The sequence below is a fragment of the Sciurus vulgaris genome (genome assembly GCF_902686455.1).
Source record: "Sciurus vulgaris genome assembly, chromosome: 3".
Taxonomy (NCBI): Eukaryota; Metazoa; Chordata; class Mammalia; order Rodentia; family Sciuridae; genus Sciurus; species Sciurus vulgaris.
This window is the reverse complement of record NC_136463.1, coordinates 277,443-299,350: the sequence shown is the minus strand read 5'-3', so window position 1 is coordinate 299,350 and position 21,908 is coordinate 277,443. Positions and strand designations below refer to the sequence as shown.

General features: G+C 57.3%; 1 protein-coding gene across 14 annotated transcripts in view; it reads right to left on the bottom strand.

Annotated features, from left to right (window-relative positions):
* The window catches only part of B3GNTL1 (UDP-GlcNAc:betaGal beta-1,3-N-acetylglucosaminyltransferase like 1), a 43,472-nt gene that overhangs the window by 3,221 nt on the left and 18,343 nt on the right, over positions 1–21,908 (bottom strand). For 8 of the 14 annotated variants that reach the window (XR_013762428.1, XM_079131031.1, XM_079131023.1 and 5 more), the window contains 2 exons: positions 4,693–4,788; positions 4,058–4,182 (listed from right to left, as the gene is read on the bottom strand). Coding sequence is in view for 13 of the 14 variants with exons in the window: in XM_079131031.1 (XP_078987157.1) it covers positions 4,058–4,182; positions 4,693–4,788 (221 nt within the window). In the remaining variant the exon portion in view is untranslated. Of the gene's footprint in view, positions 1–3,427; positions 3,581–4,057; positions 4,183–4,692; positions 4,789–21,908 lie in introns of those variants that run through there. The other 6 variants (XM_079131035.1, XM_079131025.1, XM_079131026.1 and 3 more) reach the window with 3 other exon arrangements.

Sequence of the window (21,908 nt, the reverse complement as noted above, 5' to 3'; positions counted from 1 at the left end):
CTGGTTTGTACTGGTCAACACCAGCACCTGCACAGCGCGGTCCTGGTGAGGGCACAGACGCCCAGGGCCGTTGGCACAGCGCGGTCCTGGTGAGGGCACAGACCCCCAGGGCCGTTGGCACAGCGCGGTCCTGGTGAGGGCACAGACCCCCAGGGCCGTTGGCACAGCGCGGTCCTGGTGAGGGCACAGACGCCCAGGGCCATTGGTGGCGCTACTCCAGAGGCCCCCCCTGAGGGCAGCGCCTCGAAGCAGGCCCCGCGATACCCGAGCCACCAGCCTCAGCAGATAGGAAGCGCCCTCACCGTAAGCCTGCTGGGAGAAGCTGCGGGGGCGCCTGCCTACCAGCTGTTAGGCCACTTGTCTGGTCCAGGCATCTCCAGGTGGACAGGCCACCGTGACCAAAGGGCTCTGCTTCCCCGTCCCCACCGACTGGGCTTCAGCTCCTCTCCTCCCTCCTGGCCTGTGGTCCTCCTGGGGACCGCCCTGGCTCCAGACCACATCCGCACTCTGACGGCTCAGCACCTCAATCAGGTTCTGGGGCTGCTTCCTCCTCTCCTCTGAGCACCTGTGGGCCTTTGCAGTCTGCTGTCTTGCTGGGCTCCCAGTGCGGCCTCCTCAGACCCAGCAGCCTCCTCGGCCTCTTAGGAACTTGCATCCTGATGTGCGTGCATGTGAGGGGTGAGGTGTGAATCGACTTACACCCACGAGAAGTTAGGGTGGGAGCCAAGAGAACCTGTGATTGCCCAGCTTGCACCTGGTGACCAGCAAGGAGCAAAGGCAGGAAGGAAGACACAGCTCACTCACAATGGCTTCCTCAGGGGTCAGGGGTGTGACCTTCTGTCAGCACTGTCTGCATCAGCAAAGGTAGAACAGTCCCCACAGAGGGTGCAGGTGGTGGGACCCCAGGCCTTGGTCTGCCCTGGTCTGTATGCAGCAGTAGCATAATACCTGAGCCTGGGGTCTTTATGAGGAAACTTGTCCAGTTCTGGAGCCTGGACACCAATGGTCAGGCAGGTCCATGCCAGCAGCACGTGATGGGGGTGGGACAGGCAGAGGCCTGTGCTAGCTCCCCCAGCACCTGAGGAGGACTGGACTATCTCCACGCCTGATGACCAGGAGCCTGTGAGGACCAGCATCTGCTCAGCTCAGCTGCAGCACTGGCTGCAGAGGCGCACCCTCCACCCAGCGTGGCTACGTGGAGACCATTCTGTGAGTCAAGGATGGGTCCAGGAAGCTTTGTGGAGCACCACCTCAGCAAGCCAGGTAATAATTAAATCCGGTGCCTGAGGAACTGCTGCTCACACTCTAAGACTTTAATCCCACACAGAAACTCGCATTAGATCACTTATTTTGTGTTGTGGGTGGCAAAGTCTTACATGGCAAAAACAAAAGGGCTTTGTACACAAAGCCTCCTCGCCAGGGGCCTGGATGAGGCCCCGGCAGCCCTGCCTGAGGCCTGGCCCCCACTGGCCAGGGCTGGTGTGCAGGCCGCCACCCAGGTGTGGAACCTCGTAGGCCTTTCACCTCAAGCCAGCACCGCCATCCATGGCTCTGGGCCAGGCTGGAGAGAGGCCAGGACGTCACCCGGGAGTGCTCAGACCCTCCCTGGCCACCCCCACGTTCTCCGCCCCGGCCGGCTCCTGTGCGTACAAGGAGGGCTTGTTCCTAGAGCAAACGCTCCAGGTGTTTAACGCGGCCGAAGCCAGGTGTGCAGCATGTGAGCAGCACCTGTCGTGAGCTCCCCAGCCATGGGGATGCGCTGCAGCCCTGCCCTGGGCAAGCACTGGAGGGTGGGCCCAGGTCTGCTGGTGTCCGGCTTCTGCCAGCCAGCCCTGTCAGCAGGTGCCTAAGCAGCTGTCAGCAAAACCTGTCCTCCTTCAGAAGACGGGCATCTAGACTGTCCCCAAGTGCTCTTGGCTTTTTTGGGTCTTTTTTTTGCAATGCTGGGGGAGAACCCAGGGCTGCGGGACAAGTGCTCCACCGCAAAGTGCAACCTAGTTCAAATGTTAACAGCAGCATGCTGGGAAGTGACCAGCATCTCCACAGGGGGCCTGCTGTGGGAAGGTCAGCACCACCATGGTCAGTTAAACAGCGGCCCTCAGTTCTCCAGAGAGTGTGCCTCCTCACTGATGGGCATCCTGGCCAATGCTTGGGGTGGCAGATGCCAACTGCAGCCTGTCCACAGCCCACCCAGTAGAGCACGTGGTTTGAGTCTGAGGCTGAGACCACTCAGACCTTGCCTGCAGGCTGCCATGTCTGTTGGCGCGGGCCGTCTGTGGTGTGCCTGTTCAGTTTCCTAGTGGTGTCTTGTTTTCCATCTTGAAGACTCACTGTGCTGCCAAGGCTGGTCTTGAACTCCTGGGCTCAAGTGACTGTCCCACCTCAGGCTCCCAAGAAGCTGGGACTGCAGCTGCACAGGCTATCACACCGTGGGGCAGGTGCTGGGGGTCTCTGCACACCAGGCACATGCCCTGCACCAAACAGTACACCAGCTTCTGGTGCTGTAGGAGCAAGAGTGATTTTGATTTTGACAGCGTCCAGCTTGCCCATCTTAGGTGGTCAGTCGCCCTGCTGTCCTGTGGCCAGGGTCTATAGCTCCTCTACCATTCTTGGCTAGGTGCCTGTGGTTCCAGAGAGGGAGGTTCATCCCTTGCAGGGACGCCGCTCCCTGTGAGCAGATGCCCCTGCCTGGGGCCCGGGCCTCCTTGCGCTGGCCAGGCTCGCCTCTGCTTGCCCTGCACCTTGCTGATTCCTGCAGCTTCACCATGAGCCCCTGATTGTTCTTCTCGAGACTTTATCAGTCACTCTGTGCATTTCTATGTGAAGCTCGGGACCACCTGATTCCCAGGAGATGCAGGCTGCATGTCTGTCAGCCCCCGTCCCTCCCAGCTCCCCCCAGGTGCCCGCAGCTGGCTGCTCCGTTCTCGGTGCAGAGGTGGCATGGGCTTGGTGCGCCATCTTTGAGCCCCGTGCACTGCACAGCCTCACTGCCTACCAGTCCGTGGACAAGGGCTGGCCTGCATCCCGCAAGCTGCTGTGTGGCGGTCCCTGCCGTCCCTGTGCGTGCTGGTCCCCCCACGTGCCAACCTGTCCTCTGTCCTCTGACCACGGTTCTGCTGGTTTTATTTCCAGTGGCGACCCTGGTCTTGCTGATCTGCTCTGGGATCCTGCTCTGCTTGCTGGCGGCTGTTTTGCTCTTCCTCGCTGACTCCCTCGTTTAGGCAGAGACCTGCCGCTTGCTCTCCTCTGGCCAAGCGAGCCTTGGAAGCCACGGTGACGCTGTGCACGCCGCCAGCTTCGTCCACGACGGCCTCGTTGTTTTTAGCCTTTTCTAATTTTCTTTGTGATTTTTTCCCTTGGCTGCTTGATTTCCAGATGTTCACAGTGATTTCTGACTGGATTCTGGGTGGTCGCTGGAGACCGTCTGTCCTGTCACAGCCTCGTGTTGAGACACTCCCCAGGTAGCCGTAGGACAGGGGCCTCTGGCGGCACCAGAAGCCGTGTCCTCATGACAGGTCCCCAGGGACTGCGGGGAGCCCTCTCCAGACATGGAGCAATCCCACCTGGCCTTGGGGTCCACCTGCAGAGCTGCCAGGCCAGCGCCGTGGCCGCGAGCCCCTCAGCCCACGGTGTCCTGCTTCCACGGTGTGCAGGGGCAGAGAGTGGTCACGGGACACCCACCACCTCAGCCCTGCGGGACCTAAGCCTGTGGCTCTGACCGCTAGCAGCCCCTCCTCAGGGGGACCCACACAAGCCTGGTGGCCAGCAGGCCTTCAAAGGACCACACGTGAACCCCACCTCTGTAGAGCAGAGGGACACCAGGCTTCCTCTGGGTGCCTCCCACCCCTGGCAAGGCTGCAGTAGCCCCTGAAGGAGCTCGCCCAGCGGCCCTACCCTCTGTGCCCCCATGCTTCCTGTGGGAACCCCCCCATCAGGTGAGTCTCGGAAGAGCCCTGAGGCCAGCCGCCTGTGTCCACCCCACCAAGCCAGCCCAGCGGTGCCCACGCACATCCTGGGTCTCGCCAGGCGTTTCTGGAGCCCAAGGTGACCTACTTACTCCAGGACAGAGTGCGTGGCCGCGTGGGGGTGGTGGCGGTACAGGAGCAGGGTCTGGTCCACCCGGAGGACCCCGCCCCCCTTCCTGAGGTGCTGGTAGAAGAACAGCAGGTCCTCTGGCACGCCCTGTGGGGAGAGGCCGCAGCAGTCCAGCAGGCCTGTGCTGAGCAGCGGTGGGGGCCTGGCATGGCGGGCAGCCCCAGAGAGGGGAGGCCAGGAGCTCCAGGTGGGAGACCGACTCCCTACCCGCCGGGGCAGGGGGGCAGGGGTGGTGCAGCCGCGAGGCCTGGGTTGCGCGGCATGGGACCTGGCAGGACCGCACAGGCCCCGGACACCGGCCCCTCACGGTAGCGAGCCGCGCCTGGAGTGGAGGTGCCGGGTTCCCTGAGCCCAGCCACGCTCTCGGCAGCTGGCGGGACCCGAGCAGGGTGGGTCTGAGTGGCCCGCAGAAGGCAGGTGGGGCTGGCCCGGGGGCAGCGGGGCTCCTCTCCCGAGTCAGCTGGCCCCCTCACGCCTGCTCTTCCACGCGCAGCTCAGCCGGGAGCCGGGAGCCTTGAGGGAGCGGGGTGGACGCTGCTCGCAGGAGCCCTGCGAGGGCCGCTGAGCCTGGCCCCAGGCCATGCCTTCTGCACTCACCTGCCCGCCCTCATCAAATGGGCCCACGTGGGAAAACCAGGCTCGCGAGCAGAACCAGGTGGGCATGATCACCGTGGGGCCATGGGCGGTAAACACCTAGGATGCAAGGGCCACAGCGTTGGCGGGAGGCAGCAGCAGGTCACAGCAGACAACAGGGATGCTCATCCCTCCCCTGGACGGTGCCATGCGTGGGCAGAGCGCAGGGTCCCTGCTCACAGTCCCTGCCCTCTGCAGAGGCTCACAGAACTAGCCCGTTCAGACTCAGGAAGGGGGCAGGACGCTGCAGGCCAGCCCCAAGGGCCAGAGCACAGGAAGGAGGCCGCAGGCTGACCTCTCCCCAGCGCTCCGAGGTTGCAGGCGCCAGCTTCTCTGGCTCTCGCAGCAGCGGTGCCAGGCGTGTCAGGCTGCCTCACTGGGCAGTGATGACAGGAGGCCCAGGCAGCCTCCTCCTCCACGGAGCGCCCAGGAGAAGGGCCCTGGGACGCCTGGCCACCTCCACCGCCACAGCCCTGGCCCCGGGAGCAGCAGCCTCCACACACGAGCACACACGCACAGCACACGCCACACACCCTCCCACATGCGACGCACTCAGATGCGGCATATGTGACGAACACAAGGATGTTGTTGAAACAAACTTCCGTGCACCAAAAGGCCAAGGGGTCCCACGGGGCAGGAGGAAAGGCCTGTGCTCAAGGGCGGGGGCCTACAGCCATTCCCAGGCCATTCCCAGCAGCTGTCCACGGAAGCGCCCGATCCAGAAGCAGCTGGAACGCTAGGACAGCAGCCCTGCCCACAGGACTCTCCCAGGACCCACGTGGACAAGGGTCAAGCACAGCACCTCCAGCAGGTGTGCAGGGGCCTTACTGAGTGACGTACAGCCACCAGGTGCGCCAACAAGAAATGCTCAGCAGAGCCTCCTGGCCTACAGGACAGCAGGGGCACCAGGCCCAGCTTGCCGAGTCTCGCCCCACGGGCATTCAGCTGCAGGCCCCAGCTGTGTGTGCCCACACTGGGCCTTTGCACGGCAGCATGGGGGCCTGTGTTGTGACAAGGCAGCACACTGCTCGGCCTCACGGCCTCTGACACCTGCGCTTCCCAGCGGTAGAAAACACCAGTCCCCACAAGCACGCTCCACATTGTCCCCTGGCATCACAACAAACTGATTTCACACTGACAGTTGAAACCTCTCCAAAGCAAAGGTCAAGCTTCCTGTTTCAACTTCCATTTGCTGAAAAGCCCTGTGGCTCTGGGGCACATGTGCTCTGCAGCCAGGCACCTGCTGTCTAGGCTACTGGCTTGGTGGGGGACCCGCCTGTGTACGGGTGGCCATGGCCACGGGAAGTGAGGCAGGTCCTGACTGGGTCACACAGTGAAGCGTGCGGGGCCGGGGGGACTTGAGGTGTAGACAGCGATCACAGGTTGGGCAGCAGTACCTGCATGTCAGATTGAAGTGTGATTCATCTGCTGCGTTCACCTTCTAGATTTTGCTTCTAAATCTTATTTAACATATTTTTGGTGAGGGATGCTGGAGACTGAACCCAGGGGTGCTTGACCACTGAGCCACATCTCCAGTCATTATTTTTTAAGAAAGGGACTCACCAAGTTGTCCAGGCTGGGCTCAGACTTGCTATTCTCCTGCCTCAGCTCCTGAGTAGCTGGGATGACAGACATGTGCCACCATGTCTGGCTCCGTTAAAAATCTTAAGGTCATATTTTGATTTGAACACTTTCTATAGGTAGAAACACCTATCTCTGCAAAACCTGATCTGTTCAGGGATGTGGCCATGAATGTGAGGAAAGACGGGTGGCCTCCGCACGGAGGGTGCAGAGAACAGGTGCAGGGCTCCCCGTGACTAAGCACTGGGCCTGCGGCATGCACGAAGCCTCTGGGCTGGGTGTGCTGGGGCAACGGCTGGTTCCTGCCTTCCGAGGAGAGACAGGCCTCAGAGGCCGCAGGGAGGGAGCCCGAGCCGCTGCTCAGCCTGCGGACCAGCCAGGCAGGCAATAGGGCTGGGCCTGGGGGAGGGCGGGAGCGGCCATGGTGAGTTCCAGAACCATCACAGGGCACAGTGCCTTGTGCCCTAGAGAGGCCTCAAGAACAGGTGGCTCCCAGGGTGTCACGGGGATGGCACTGGGAGAAGGCAGCTGCACTCAGGGCATGGAACCACTGGAGGCAGAGGCCACTGCCTCTGTGAGCTGCCAGCAGGACCATCCTCGCAGGAAGCTGCATTTAACGTGCCACGACCGTGCATCGCGATGCAGCTGCCAGATCAGAAGACATGTCGTCAGCGTCCACAGCACACTCACCATAGCAGACCAGTGGTCAGGCCCGGCATGCCTCGTGGCAGCCAGGTCAGTCAGAGGTAACGGGGGTCCACTCGATGCTTTGAACACAGCCCTTGCTGCTCTGCCGCTGCGACTGGTCTTCACGACGGGCGTGTTTCTCTTCCTCTCTGCCCGCTCCTCTCTAGCCTCTCCCCCTCCCTAATCTCAGGGAACACAGGATCACCCTTCCTCCCATCCTAGGCAGAGTCCCCTGCCCCTGAGCACACACCCACCATAGGAAGGAAGTCACCCAGGCGTTCGGGATGGTACCAGAGATCTCAGAAATGACTGTCTCCCAAATTAACAAGTGAATTACAATCCAACGGGGACACGTGGACGGTAGCCTTTGAGTCACCATTTAAAAGGCCCTGTTCCTGCCGATGGGCAGAATCACAGCCCCTGGGACAGGAGACCCCTGTGCGTCTCCTTTGCTAGCAGAGCAATAAACCTGCTTTTCCTTTTTCTCAAAACCAGATCCTCATTATTGGATTGGCATCGGGGACGAGGACTGAGCTTTCGGCAACAAGAGCACACTTTGTATGCATATGCAATTCAGACATAAATCAGAGCCAGGAAGAAACCTGGAAATCCTAAGTGTTTAGAAATCAAGATAATATACATCTATTCCCCAGGGCAAGAAGAAAGAAAAGTCACTAGAAATCATCGTGGACTGAGTGGGGACGAAACAAGCAGCCACAAGTGTGGGCACAACTTGCGTTCAGAGAGAATTCTGCAGCTTGAGGAGGCAAGCAGGTGGCAGAGAAGGTCGCAGGTCAGTGGCCTGGGCCTCCTGAGGAGGGCATGCCCAGCACAGGCAGGCTGGGGTCAGCGAAACGGGTCAGATCCCAGCCCATGCGGTCAGACACCACCAGGGCACATGGCCAATGAGTCCAGGCCAGTGAAGTTCAGCCACCTAGATAAGACGGAAGATTCCCTGAAAGACAAATTTACTAAGATTCTTGGAGAAAACAAATCTGAGAGCCTGCAGCTGTGAAGACTTGAGTCGGCATTAAACGCTCTCATCAGTCACCCTGCCAGTTGATAAAACGGGAGCGGGTGTCCCAAGGCCTCGCCTAAGGTCAGCAGCTGCTGGAAGCCGACACCAGACACAAGCATCACACGTCGACCAGGCCCAGCGGCCTTTCAAAACAGAGGTGCTGCAACCGCTCATCATCATCAGTAAATGAATCTAGCATGACCAAAAGCCCAGGCATCCTGACCGAGGGGCACCTGTCCCAGGCCCAGAGGTGTGCGGCGTGTGGAGACCGCTGCTGAGAGCAGGAGAGCCAGGTCACTCTGGGCCGCAGAGGCCCCACTGAGGCACAGCCTCCCGGCAGGTGGGGAGCAACATGCTGCTGCTTTCACGTTTCACAAGTACTGGGCACCGTCCTCACTGTATCGTGGCCACCCTGGATGCAGATTCTGTGCCCTCAACACTGCTGTGGCTCCTCTGGGACATGGAGCCACGGGGGCCTCGCGTGGCCTTGATCTCCCTGCTCCCTGGGGCCCTGGGGTGTCGGGCCAGCCTCGGCCTGCACAGCTCAGCCAGGCCCCGTTCCGGGAGGGCGTTCCGAGCCGTGTTTCCAACTGCCCAGCTCCCCGTGGGCGCCCTTCTGTCTGGGAGCGCACACGCATGCACGCTTGGGGCTGGAGGGGTGCAGGCGGTGCGTGGCTCCCGCCTCCCCTGCAGCACGCGTGGACAGCTTGCCCATGGCCCCTCCAGCTGCTTCGTTTCTGGTATCCATTAAAATCCCGCCTCGCCTGCTGATCTGCTTCTTGTGCCAGTGAGGACCAGACCCCAGTCTCAAACAGAAACAGCAGAACTGCAGCCCTTGCCACGGATACCGAGGATGTGGGCACACAACGCTCCCTGCTGTCCCCGTCGGCACACCAGTCCCAAAGGCCACCTGTCGTCCTGAAGACTCAGGAGCCACAGGCGACTCACCCAAGGTCCTGGGCTGTGGGAAGACACCTGAGACCTTTCGGAAAAGGTCTTCCTGACACTTCTCCTGAGACCCCTCCCTCCGTGGGCTCCTCCGTGGTGCAGCCCCACCTCCCTGCCCAGCCTCCTGCTGACTTGGGCTGTTCTCCACCCCCGCTCCTCCTGATCTCTGGGATGTCCCACCTTCCCCTAGATGAGCTTGACATTCCGTGCACGGCCAGAAGAGTGGCCCAGGGAGGTGACACGGGTGCATGTGGCAGTCCCGACCCTCACACGGGTGCTCTCCTAGGGTGCCTGACCGGATGCTGCAGATGCATCTGAGCACAGGCCTGGGCTCCACCCATCAATCCCTGCATGACTAGCTGCAGGCACTATCCTGGTGCGGCAGGGCACAGAGGGGCTCCTGAGAAGAGGACTCAAACCTGCCCAGAGTGGGCAAAGGTGATCTTGACAGCAGGTGTAGACAGGGCAGAGCTCTTCCTGGAAGGACATGCTGGTCACACAGGAAGAGGGTGCTTGGACACACAGGGTTGATGGGCACTTGGGCAATACATGGCAGACAGGTAGGAGCCATGGGGGACACGTGGGGGCACAAGAGGAGGTGGGGTCAGGGAGGTGGCTATGGCTTGGGAGCTGTGGCCTACTGGGCTGGGCTGGCCTGGAGGCGGTAAGGGCACCTGCCAGAAGCATCGCTGGGTGAACTGTGGCAGCAGAGTGGACTCTGCTCCTGTAGTGTTGGCAGTGGCCTGAGACTTCCGATGGTCAGAGAAGTCCTGCTAGCCCTGGGCAGATCTTGAGATTAGCTGGGACAGCTAAGGCATGGAGGAGATGGTTGCCTGGAGCTCCCAGGTCTATCCCCGCAATGACCATCCTGCTCAGGTGGACCATCATCCCCTCCTATCGGGCTGAGGCTCTCTGATCTTTCCTCATCGGAAACAGTCAACACACTTCTTCTTTTTCTTTTCTTTTTTTTTGTACCAGGGTTGAGCTCAGGGGCACGTAACCACTGAGCCACATCCACAGCCCTTTTTTGTATTTTGTTTAGAGACAGGGTCTTGCTGAGTTGGTTAGAGCCTCACTAAGTTACTGGGCTGGGTCTGATCTTGAGATCCTCCTGCCTCAGCCTCCTGAGTTGCTGGGATTACAGGTGTGCACCACTGCGCCCAGCTTCAACCCACTTCTTAAAAGTTTGGTGGTACCTTCTGACCCAGCTATCCCACTCCTCGGCCTATACCCAAAGGACTTAAAATCAGCACACTATAGAGATACAGCCACATCAATGTTCATAGCAGCTCAATTCACAATAGCTAGAATGTGGAACCAACCTAGATGCCCTACAACAGATGAATGGATAAAGAAACTGTGGTGTATATACACAATGGAATATTATTCAGCTATAAAGAAGACTACTATTATGGTATTTGCAAGTAAATGGATGGAATTGGAGAATATCATGCTAAGTGAAATAAGCCAATCCCCCAAAACCAAAGGTCGAATGTTTTCCCTGATAAGTGGAGAATGATATATAATGGAGGTTGGTGGGGTGGGGAGTGAGAGAAGAATGGAGGACTTTAGATTATGTAGAAGGAAATGAGAGGGAGGTAGGTACGAAAAATGGTGGAATGAGACAGACATCATTACCCTATATACATGTACGATTACACAAGTGGTATGAATCTCCATTGTGTACAACCATGGAAACGAAAAGATGTACCCCACTTGTATATGATGAATCAAAATGCAGTCTAAAAAATCAAAAAATAAATAAATTTTTTAAAAGTTTGGTGGTAGAACTCACAGCCAGCCTCACCTGCCCCACGTGCTACTCTGAGGTCCTGGAGTTGAATTTTGGTTTCTTGCCTCCAACAGAAAGTGTTCTTAGCCTAGGTAAATTCTGTGGAACTTAAACAGACTTAAGCCCCAAGTCTGTTCGGATGTCTTGGGCAGTAACCAAACAAAATGAATTCCGAAATCTCCAGGCCATACATGCCCACAGAGGATGCTGGGGTTCCCTTGAGGTGCCCAACGATATGGACACAAACTTCACCTGCCCCTGCATCCATGGAGGACTCAGCCCTTGAAGCACCACAGATGCAGTGGCCCTGACTGCTCCTCAGCACCCAGCAGGACACGAGGGGACTCTGAGAGAAAAGAGCGGCGTTCACACAACCGCAGCGCCTCGGCTGCCCTGCCCACCTGGCTGACCTGCTGGAGGCCATCACCCGGGGGATAAGCCAGACTGTGAGGCTGCAGTGGTCCCCGCCCACAGCCTGTGTCCACACAGGACCCCTCCCTGGTGTGCTGAGACGACTGAAGATGCTTGGGTGAGAAGGCAGGGAGGACCCGGGACTGGATGGAGTCCAGCAGAGCCAGGGAGCTGGGCAGGACAAGCTCAGGGAGAAGAGGCTTCAGGGCCTGTGGGGTGTGCATCTTCAGACCCAGGCCAGGCCAGTGCCACGTCCCTGCTACTCGGAGGATGCTAGAAGGTTCTGGACAGCAGGCTCTGCCCATGGGAGAGGCAAGGCTGGATGTCATGGGCATCTGTAGACCCAGGATGAACATGGCCCTAGGGCCCACTGCAGGGGACCATGCAGGCTGTCACTCAGTCTCCTAAATCTAGTGTCACAAACATCTTCAAATGAGTCACAAAATGGTCAGCCCTGAAAAGGTCTTGGGGGAGCCTAGAGGTCACTACTGGGGGGCCCTGACCCTCCATGGGCTTCACAGGGGCATTTCCAGAGGTACCCTGGGCGTCACAGGGTTTTTCCCTGACGCCAGGTCTTACAGCAGGGGCATCCTGACTCTCAGGCTTCGCAGTGGGGGCATTCCTGACCCCCAGGTCTCAAGAGGAGGACAGTCCTAATCTCTACCCAACCCACAGCCTCAGCAGGGTGCCCCAGCTCCAGGCCTCATGGTGGGGTGTCTCCAGCCCCACATCAAGGCCAAGGGTGTGGGAGTTACGTACCTTGGCCGAACCACTGCATATCTGAGGTCTGATCACTTACATCTTCCCACGTGGCCCTGAACTGGGCCCAGGGCTGAGCTGGGGAACATTTTAGCTCAAGCAGTGTCCAGAGGGATGCCCAGGGTGGACCTCCACCTGAAGCCCAGTGGAAGGAGACAGAAGTAGAAGGCAGGGCAGGGCCAGGACATGCCCAGGGTGGACACTGGGACAGGGCCTGTCTGCATCTGGCCTGGTATGAGCAGTGCTGGGGAGAGAGCGGGGCCACAGTGGGTGGGTCAGGGAAGAGGTTGGGTACCATGCTGCTGGCCTAGGGCCTCGGCATCCCCGGCAGGCTGCTGAGGTTTGAGGTGCCCAGCATGGACAGTGCTGCGAAGCAGGCCAACGTGAGCATGGCTCCCTGCACAGGCGCCACAGTACTTGGCAAAGCCGCCCATACTCAGCCCTGAGAAGCAGCTGGGCAGACCTCCCTGGCCAGCTCAGGCCCCAGAGGCAGCCCAGGCCACTTAGATATCTGCAGGCACTGATCACGTGGCCTACAGCTAAAGAAGCCAGATGGACAGTATGCTGAAATGCCCACCCGGCACCAAAACAAACAGCACAGTCAAGCAATGTCCTGCAGCAGAAAGGCAATACACGTGTGGCAGCCAAGATTCTCCACACAGGTGGGAGGTGACTCACCTACAGACGGGACCAAGAAGCACGAAAGATAGCAACAGGGTACTGCCGAGGAGTGCCATGTCCCCTAGCCACAGACCCCTGAAAAAGGAGACCAGCGATGGGCCTCGTAAAGAACTCAGTAGAACCATGTTAAGGAAATGGTGTTAAGGAAGATGAGAGAGCACACCACAGGCAGATGAGCCATGGAAATCATGATACAAAGAGAAATTCAGCAAAGGGAGAGTATCAGAAGTGGTCAGAGATCTTGGAACTAAAGAACTCAATAAGTAATATAAAGAATACAGCAAACAGCCTCAACAGCAGAATTAAGCCGAAGAATAAATTTCTGAGCTTGAAGATGGACCTTTAGAAATGATCCAATCAGAAAAAAATTTCTAAAGAATGAAGACAGCCTTTGAGACTTAGGGAACACCATTAACCGAGCAAACATTTGCATTATTAGAGATCCAAAAGAAGAAGAGATGGGAAACAGCATAGAAAAGCTATCTAATAAAATAACTAACAAGAACTTCTGGATCTTGGGAAAGATATAGACATCTAGGTTCAGGAAGCTTGGGGACCCTTACCAGATTCAACCAAAAACGTTCCTCTCCAAGGAGCAGCCAAATCGTTACAGCCAAACTCTGCCGCACAAGAGAAAGAGACTCCTAAGCATAGCACAGGAAGAGCACCATGTCACATACCAGAGGAGTCCCCATTAGACTAGCAGCAGACTCGGCAGCACTCAGCAGCCATGAGAGTGAGATAGTGTCTCTAAAGTCCTGAAAGAAGAACAAGAACTTCCAACCAAGCTGTACCACGCACAGCAAAGCTGTCCTTCAGAAATGAAGGCAAAATAAAGATTTTCCAAGACAAGCAAAGACTGAGGGATTCACCCGCACTATAAGTGAAAGAAAGAACTACCACCATGCAAACACACGAAAACACACAAAAAAGAAAGAATCGAAACAATCATATAGAAAACCACCCAGTCACAAAGATGAACAAGAAGAATGGAGCAAGGGTACAAAAGCAACCAGAAGACAGTGAATGGAATGAAGAGAAAGTCTTTATTTATCAACAATAACCTTGAATGTAAACAGAGTGGATCCCTGATTAAAAGAGACAAACTGACAAATAAACAGAAAAACAAGGACATGCTGCCTACAAGAACCTTACTTCACCAGAAAAGACACAGAGACTGGGGAGAAGGGACGGTGACAGAACATGCAGATGAAACTACAAGCAAGAAGGAATCACAGACCTCTACTGGACTAAACGGACTTCAAATAAAACTGTGAAGAGAGACACAGGAGGTCACCAGACAGTGGTAAAGGGACCGAGTCAACAGAAGGAAATAACAGTTGTAAACATGTGCACCCAGCGCTGGAGCACCCAACTATATGAAAAAATATCCTTAGACCTAAAAGAGATAGACTCTAATACAATGATAGTTGGTGACTTCAGCACCCCACTTTCATCAATGGACAGATCATCCAGGCAAAAAAATCAGCAAAGCCATGCTGGAGCTCAAGTGTGCTACAGAGCAAGTGGACCCAGCAAACAAAACGCTTCTCCCCACGCTGCACACGGAATGCTTCCCAGGGCGGAGTGCACGTTAGGCCACATAGCAAGTCTCAACAAGTTCAAAGCAACCAAAGTCACACGTGTATCTTACCTAACTACAATGGATTAAAGCTAGAAATCGACAAGAGGAGCTTTGGAATTGCAAAAACACATAGAAATGAAACAACATTGAATGACCAAGGTCAGTGAAGAAATCAAAAGGAAATTAAAAATTTATGAAGTAAATAAAAATGAAAACACAATAACTAAAATCTATGGGATACAGCAAAAGCAGTGCAAGAGGGAAGTTTATAGCCGAAGAGCCTATATTCCCTTTTTTTCTTTTCTTTTCTTTGGTGGTGCTGGGGATTGAGCCCAGGGCCTTGTACATGCTAGGCAAGCACTCTACCCACTGAGCTGTGTCCCCAGCCCCAAAAGCCTGTGTTTAAAAGCAAATATTTCAAATAAACAACTTACTGGTATAACTCAAAGAACTAGGAAAGTAAGAATAAATGAAACCCCAAATTAGTAGAAGAAAGGAAACAACAAAGAACAGCAGAAATAAACAAAATGGAGATTACACACACACACACACACACACACAAATACTAGCCAAGAAAAAAGAAAGACTCAGTTAAAATCTGGAATGAAAAAGGGACATTACAACCAATCCCACAGAGATGCAGAGGACCACTAGGGATTACTGCATTTCATGCGACAAATTAGAAAACAGATGAAATGCATCAACTTCCGGACACATACAACCAACCTACCAAAAGTGAATCACGGGAGTGTGAAAACTCAGATCGAAGCCCTGCAACAAGTGGGCTGCTGGCCAGGCCTTTCACCCCGGCCACTCAGGAAGCTGTGAGGGCGTCACTGCTGGGTTTTATCAGACTTTAAGAAAGCTCCATCATTTAAAGGGGCAGCATGTGCTTTGTACCCAGACACCTGGTTTGTTTCGCCAACACAGACTGCGTGTGGCTTTCCTCCTCCTGGAGCTCAGGTCTGGACAGCTAGCCCCTCCCATCAACAGCTGTCGACTCCTCTGTCTTAATTTGCTCTTCTATTTTATGGGATGCCTCCAATAAATTTCTGAGAAATGATTGTAGGAAATGAGCATTTCTGAATCCTTAAATGAAAGATCTTTATAATATCTGTTAGGTTCCCATCACTGTAACAAAGCACCTGAGATAAACAACTTAAAGGAGGAAAGGTTTATTTGGGCTCACGTTTTCAGTCTGTGGTCACCTGTCCACATGGTTTTAGGGTCTGTGGCAAGGCAGTGGGCAGTGTGTGGTGGAGCAACAAGGTGAGATTGTTCACCTTGTGGCTGCCGAGCAGAGGAAGGGCGAGAGGAAGGGGCCAGGATCCCACGGTCCCCTGTGAGGGCAGTGCCCAGTGACCTGCTTCCCTCCATCACCTCTCAGTAGCATCACAGACTGGGGATGTGGCCTGAGGGTGACACGGGATCTAAACCACAGCGCACTCCACACTGCTGAGGCTTTGGGGGCACGGAGTCTGTGTTCAGAACCTTCCGTGAGGGCTGAGACTCGCCCTGTCTTGGATGTCATGGCTGCCCTGCCCCCTGCTCCTCTCAGATGTGGCTGAGGCCTGAGCTGCACTCTGCGGGGACTCAGCCCCCTTGTTCCCTGTGCTGGATGGCACAAGGCCTTCAGGTCTGCACACTCAGGCCGTGGACTCTGGGAGCTTCTCTGCATCACTCCAGCTAATTCACTTCTCCACTAACCTCACCAGGTTGGACTGTGTCAGGTCAGCCACACTGGGAACCAGGGTCCCTGGGACGCTGTCCTCAGCATGCACAAGAGGAAGCCTCAGGGAGCACACACACCCCAGGCCCACGTGAGGCGGGCCAAGAGCTGCATGGGGTTCGCAGCACTGACCACTGCAGAGAAGAGAGGCCAGGTTTCCATCGCAACCCAGCAAGCCAGAGATGCCAAATGCACAGAGAGGAAAGCATGCAGCAGCTGCACAGCTGCCCCCAGGAGAGAGTGGGCCACCGCAGGCCACAGATGGGCCACTGCCCAACACCACTCAGTCCTGAGATGAAGCAAGCGATTCCTCCAAAGCCAGAGGCTACCAGGGCGGCTCCATCATGGTGGGTGATGAAGAACCTGGACAGTCCTGTAATCTTTAGGGATATCTTTGCACATTAGCAATAAGTGAAACCAAAATTAATGCACAACAGTTTTTATGAATGAATCAAAGGGTTGAAGCGCTTATGTATAAATCTAAGAAACGTACAGGATCTACGTACTAAGAACTGCGGAATGCTAATGAAAGAAGCCCAAGAGGATGAATGGATGGATGGGAGGGATGGCACTGATGCTGTCCACCCCCAGCTGGCTGACTGGCCTGCACGCCTCACGGCAGACCCAGCCGGATCCCTTGTAGATGGAGGAAAGCGGGAGCGACAGACCCTGGAATAGTCAAAGACGACCTTGAGAAAGGTGAACAGCAGAGGAACCCACCAACCAAATGGTGGGTGTGCCAGGCAGGCGGTGGGGAGGGCGCAGAGCCGCGCAGGGCCGGCACTGGCAGCAGAGTGCTGGGACGTTGGTCAGCAAAACCAAGGCAGACAAAACACCAGCCAAAAATGGACTACAACACAACCTAAAGCACACGACACAAGTCCTTTAGAAGGACGCATAGGGAGAAAAGCCTTTATGACCGAGGATCAGGCAGAGTGGACCCAGAGGCTATGCCCAGGCACGATCCATTTTAAAAATCAACAAAACGAACTTCAAAACTTCAAACTTGGTCCTCTTGAAGACTGTTAGGTGGATGAAAAGAAGTCACAGACTGATTAGTAGACAGTACTTGCAAATTCCATGTTCAACAAAGAGTTGATGTCAAAAAAGAAACTCTGAAACTCAACTGTGAGAAAACAAAAAATCCAATTAAAACATGGGCAAGACTTGAACAGACACATGACCAAAGAGGACCATGAATGGCAAGTAGGCCCCTGCAGAGACACTGGGTGGGAGGGCAGGAGGCCCTGGGAACCAAGAAGGCTGCTCATAAAGTGGTGCAGCTGCTGGCCAGCGACCCAGAGCTGCACCCTGAGCACCCACCCTGAGACCTGCTATCCAAGGCTTGCAGCCCCATCTGCCACAGCCCGCGTGGAGTGGGGCGCGTGGCTCTCCCACACGGCAGAGATGCTAGGCGTGCACAAAGGGCATGGGTGGACCCCAGACCCAGGTGGTGCTGACCCTGCATAATGGAGGGTGGACCCTGGCAGGTGGACGAGGGCCTCACATGCTGGCCCCAGGGCTCGCCCACAGAGTCTGCCAGGGTCTCTAAAGGGGGCTAGCCTTCCAGAGCTGAGAGAAAGGTGTCTTCATAAGCCGCTGGCCTGCAGTGGTTTTCACTCGAGTGGTCCTAACTGGACAGGCTGGGAGAACCAGGGGCCAAAGGCAGGGGCGTCAGGCAACTTCACTCTGGTGTCCTCGGCCCTGCCTACGTGGGCCCGGGTTCTGGAGTCCCCACTGCTATGGGGTATGCGGCTGCTGGTGTGGCACAGCAGGGTGCTCAGGGACAGGGAAGAGCACCTAGGAATGCTACTCCTTCTGCACCTGCCACCAGGGCTCCAGAGGTGCAGGGGAGGAGTCCCATGGGGCCAAATCGTGTCCCCAGGTCATAGGCTGAAGCCCCCACTCGAGCCCCCACTCCGGTAGGGCTGTATCTGAGAGAGGCCTTTCAGGAGGTGCTCGGCTCAGTGAGGGCACAGGGAGGGACCTGACCCCACGAGGATCGAACGGGTGTCCTTACAAGAGGAAGAGGCCACAGGAGTGCACTCGGGAGGTGAGAAGGTGCCATCTGCAAGCAGAGCAGAGAGGCCTCAGGAGAAAGCAGCACTGCCTGCACCCTCCTCTCAGAGGTCCAGCTGCAGGCCAGAGAAGTGTCTGTCACCCTGCAGCATGTAGCTATGGCAGCCCCAGCTGAGACACAGCGAGGCAGGGACCCTCCGGGGCAGCAGGAGCATGTGTGCAGGATGGGCAGTGTGGGCTGAGGGGCACCTCACACCCACTCACGGCACCTGCTATCTTTATCTCAAGCAGCCCAAGGAACCACTCCGGGGGGCCAGACCCAACGCTGGCAGAGCCAGGGCCAGTTTGCCCCCAGTAAGCTGCTGAGACCCTGGTCCCCTCCTCCCTGCCATAGGTGCAGAGTGGGGGTTCTGACCTTGCCCTCCTTCGATCCCTCCAGATTCTGGATGACAGACCCTGGAGAGGGGCACACAGCAGTGTGAACAGTGTCTGATGGACAGGTGTTTTGGACAGCAGGTGGGGACCGCTGGGACCCAGGACTCTGACCTGCGGCTTGCTGGGGATCAGCAGTGTGACTCAGCTCTGAACTCGGAGGCTGCTGGGTTGTGCTTCACAGGACACGGCACACACGGAAGCCCGCCAGGCTCCACGTTAGACCGTGAGCGTGCACAGGGCTGGGGCGCTGACCCCAGCTTGAAGCCCTGGGTGAGAGGACCACGCTGCTGTCAGGTCTTGCTCCCATGATTCAGAGCCGTGTTCCTGCTGGAGCCTGCTTGGCACGATTTAGGCGTGACACCTTCCACAGGAAGTCGCAGTACACAGAAGCCCTGACTCGGCGCTGTGGGAGGGCCGAGCTGGCTCTCCACCTCTGACCCGGGAGCCCTGGTGGCAGCGGGACCTTGGCTGTAGGAAACTGGAAGCTCCCACTCTGAACGTTGGAGCTGGTTCCACGCCCCTGCCTGGCGAACCAGCCAGGTTCAAGAAAACATTTTTAAAAGTAAGCATGTGCTGCAAAAGGCCCATGAAGAAGGGGCATGTCCCAGCAGTCCCAACGCTACAGGCCGTGGCCTTCCTCTGGGGTGACGGCTCAGGTGTGGCTGCCTGCGGTGGCCAGGGAGCCCCTGCTGCGTGGCTGCAGCAGGAGGGCCGGCTGTGCACACCCCCAGACGCAGAGGGGCATTCCGTGCCCCAGCCAAGCCTCACCAAGCCTCACAAAGGTGACTGTGTCCGCAGGCTGGGCTACAGCCAGAAGCTGGGCTCGTGCCCAGGGCAGGCAGGAAATCGCTGCACTGCTGCCGCTCGACTGCAGCCACAGAGCGGCCTCTGTTCCCAGTGATGGTCAACCTCTGGCTGTACCTCCACCCCCCATGCTCCCCACCTGACCCTGCGTACCACGTGCCCAGCTCTACCTCCTGCCCCGACAGGAAGACACTGCCCCTAGGAGCAGCCGAAAGCAAATGGCTTCCCCAGGCTGTAGCTGCCCCTACCTGGAAAAAGCCAAGTGAACATTCTGCTCCTCAAAATGCAAATCTGAATGGAAAAAGGGCTTTCTTCCCTGGCTGCTTTGGGAAACGGCAAGTATGGAACAGGACCCCTGAGCCCCGGGGCCTCTGCCTACACTCTCCAGGCTGCCCCACCAGCCCTGAGTTCATGCCTCTTCCGGCGCCAGGCCCGCTCCATCAGTGAGCTGCCAGGAGCTCGGGCCTCTCCTGACACCTCCCCTCCTGCAGCTCCACCGTGCCCAGGCCCTTCTGCCTCCAGGAGGCCCTGCTGGCCTCACAGCCCTGTTCACTGCGTCCCCCGCAGCCCTGGCTGGCCTGCCACCTCCTCCAACAGGGCCGTTCCCACCACTGGCTCTGACAATCTGCTCCTCCACCCAGCGAGCTTCCCAGGAGAAGCGAAGGGGTAGTCACTTGTGGGTGCCCCAGGGTGGCTGGAAGTGGACCCTGGTGGGAACACAGCAGCGGTCAGATGGTGGGCATGAGGGGTGGACACCCCAATGAGGATATGGGTAGAGGTCAGGTAGTGCATATGAGGAGTGGTCAGCTGGTGGACACAGGGAGGAAGTCAGGCCGTGGCTGAGCATGAACAAGTCCCCTGCAGTTCCAGGCAAATGTCCTCCTCAGGCCTCTACACTCGTGCTTCTGACCTGCAGGGTGGGCATCAGCGCCTGCTGTGCCTACACCGTGCTGGATCCACACACTGGTGCCGCCCTCAGCCCAGAGTCTGCCACACAGGCGCGGCCTGGGCGCACCGCGCTCAGCGCAGGAGCCCCCTGTGGACAGTGGCAGTGCTGTCCACCAGAGGCAGTGCCAGCCGCTCCACCCGTGAGCCTCCAGAGCTGAGCTAAACACGCCTCTCTTCTGTGCGGTGACGCAGGAGGGCAGCGACGTGATGCGTGGCCGCCTGCCCCTCCTCCTTCCACCCACAGCCAGTGTCCCTCCACCTCCGGCCACTGTGAACGAGGCAGGCGAGGTCCCCTTCCAGGTCCCTGTGTTTCTGGAGGGCGTACGCTGGGAGGGAGCCTGCTGGATCTTGTGGTGATTCTGTTTTTGATTTTCTGGGGAAACACGGTGCTTCCTGTGAGCTGTGCTGTGCACACGCTCACTGGCAGCGCACGAGGGTGTGGTTCTTCACGCCTTGGCCAACCCTTGCCACGCTCTGGCTGGCTGGCTGCCTGGCAGTAATGTCCTTCACACAGGCCCACAGTCAGAAAGTGGGTCTGCATGTGCCCAGTGCTGGGGGTGGTGGGCAGATGGCCAGGGTGTGGTCGGGTCGGGTCTACAATCACAGCAGTCGAGCCTTTATGTGAAATATCAGACATCAGCTACATGTCAGAAAGCTGCCTTAACAGAGGCAAAAGAGAAGACTCTAGATCACAGTTCAATCCACAGGAAGCCCGAGGACAGAAGGTCTGTTAAATGAGACCAGGGAGGTGTGACTGGCAAGACCCACTGTCAACAGCTCTGGTGGCCAAATCATTGACACCTTCAACAACACAGTTCAAGGACAAAGAGAAGCTGTGGGTCACGTCTCCCAGGTACCGTGTGGATCTGGGCTTGCACCGCGTGGCCCAGGAGGGTGCAGCAGGGTAGGGCGCAGCTCAGCAGCCAGGACTAGGTGGGGTGTGACTGGCAATGAGAGTTCTCCTTCCTTTGACGAGGTCTAAAATGCCAGCAGTGCTGGGAAACATTAAGGGCTATGTCCCTAGGACTGCCTGTCCCCTGTCCCACTGGCAAGCAGCCAGGTGTCTGCTATGGCTGACCAGAGCCCCACGGGCAGCCTCTCCACCCAGCCTGCACCCAGGCAGGCCAGCGGCCTTGGCGGACCATGCTGCTGCCTCCCTTGCCAGTGGGCCCCGGGAAGGCGACCCTCCAGGGGCGGGCCTCAGTCCTCCAGGGGCAGGGCCACGTTCCTCCTTGTGGGAGCAGCCCCACCTGCGGAGTCTTCTGAATGCTCATGAGTTCCCTGAGAGCAGGATTTCCACTCACACGCAGTCCAGGGACACACACTCATGGCCAGGACCCTGGGGCAGACGCCTGCTCTTGGCCTCTGCCTTGTCCTGATGCAAGGGCAAGACAGTCTCCATCTCTGTGGGCAGGTGGCCAAGGATCCCACAGACAATGGCCACAAGTACCAATCCAACAATGCCCACCACTTCTGTGGCGCTGCTCAGACCCAGGACAGTGGTTGCTGATCACCCCTCTGGTCTTACACAACCACATACACTATCACATCCACCCTCCATCTATGGCCACGTCCACCTTCTATCCAGCCCCACATCCACCCAGCCCCACATCCACCCTCCACCTGCCATCACAGTGACTACCTGCTACCACTGTCATGTCTACCCTCCACCTGCTGCCATGTCCACCTTCCACCTGCTACCACATCCACCCTCCATGCAGCCCCACATCCACCCTCCATCCAGTCCATGTCCACCCTCTAGCTGCTGCCCCACCCAGCCCAC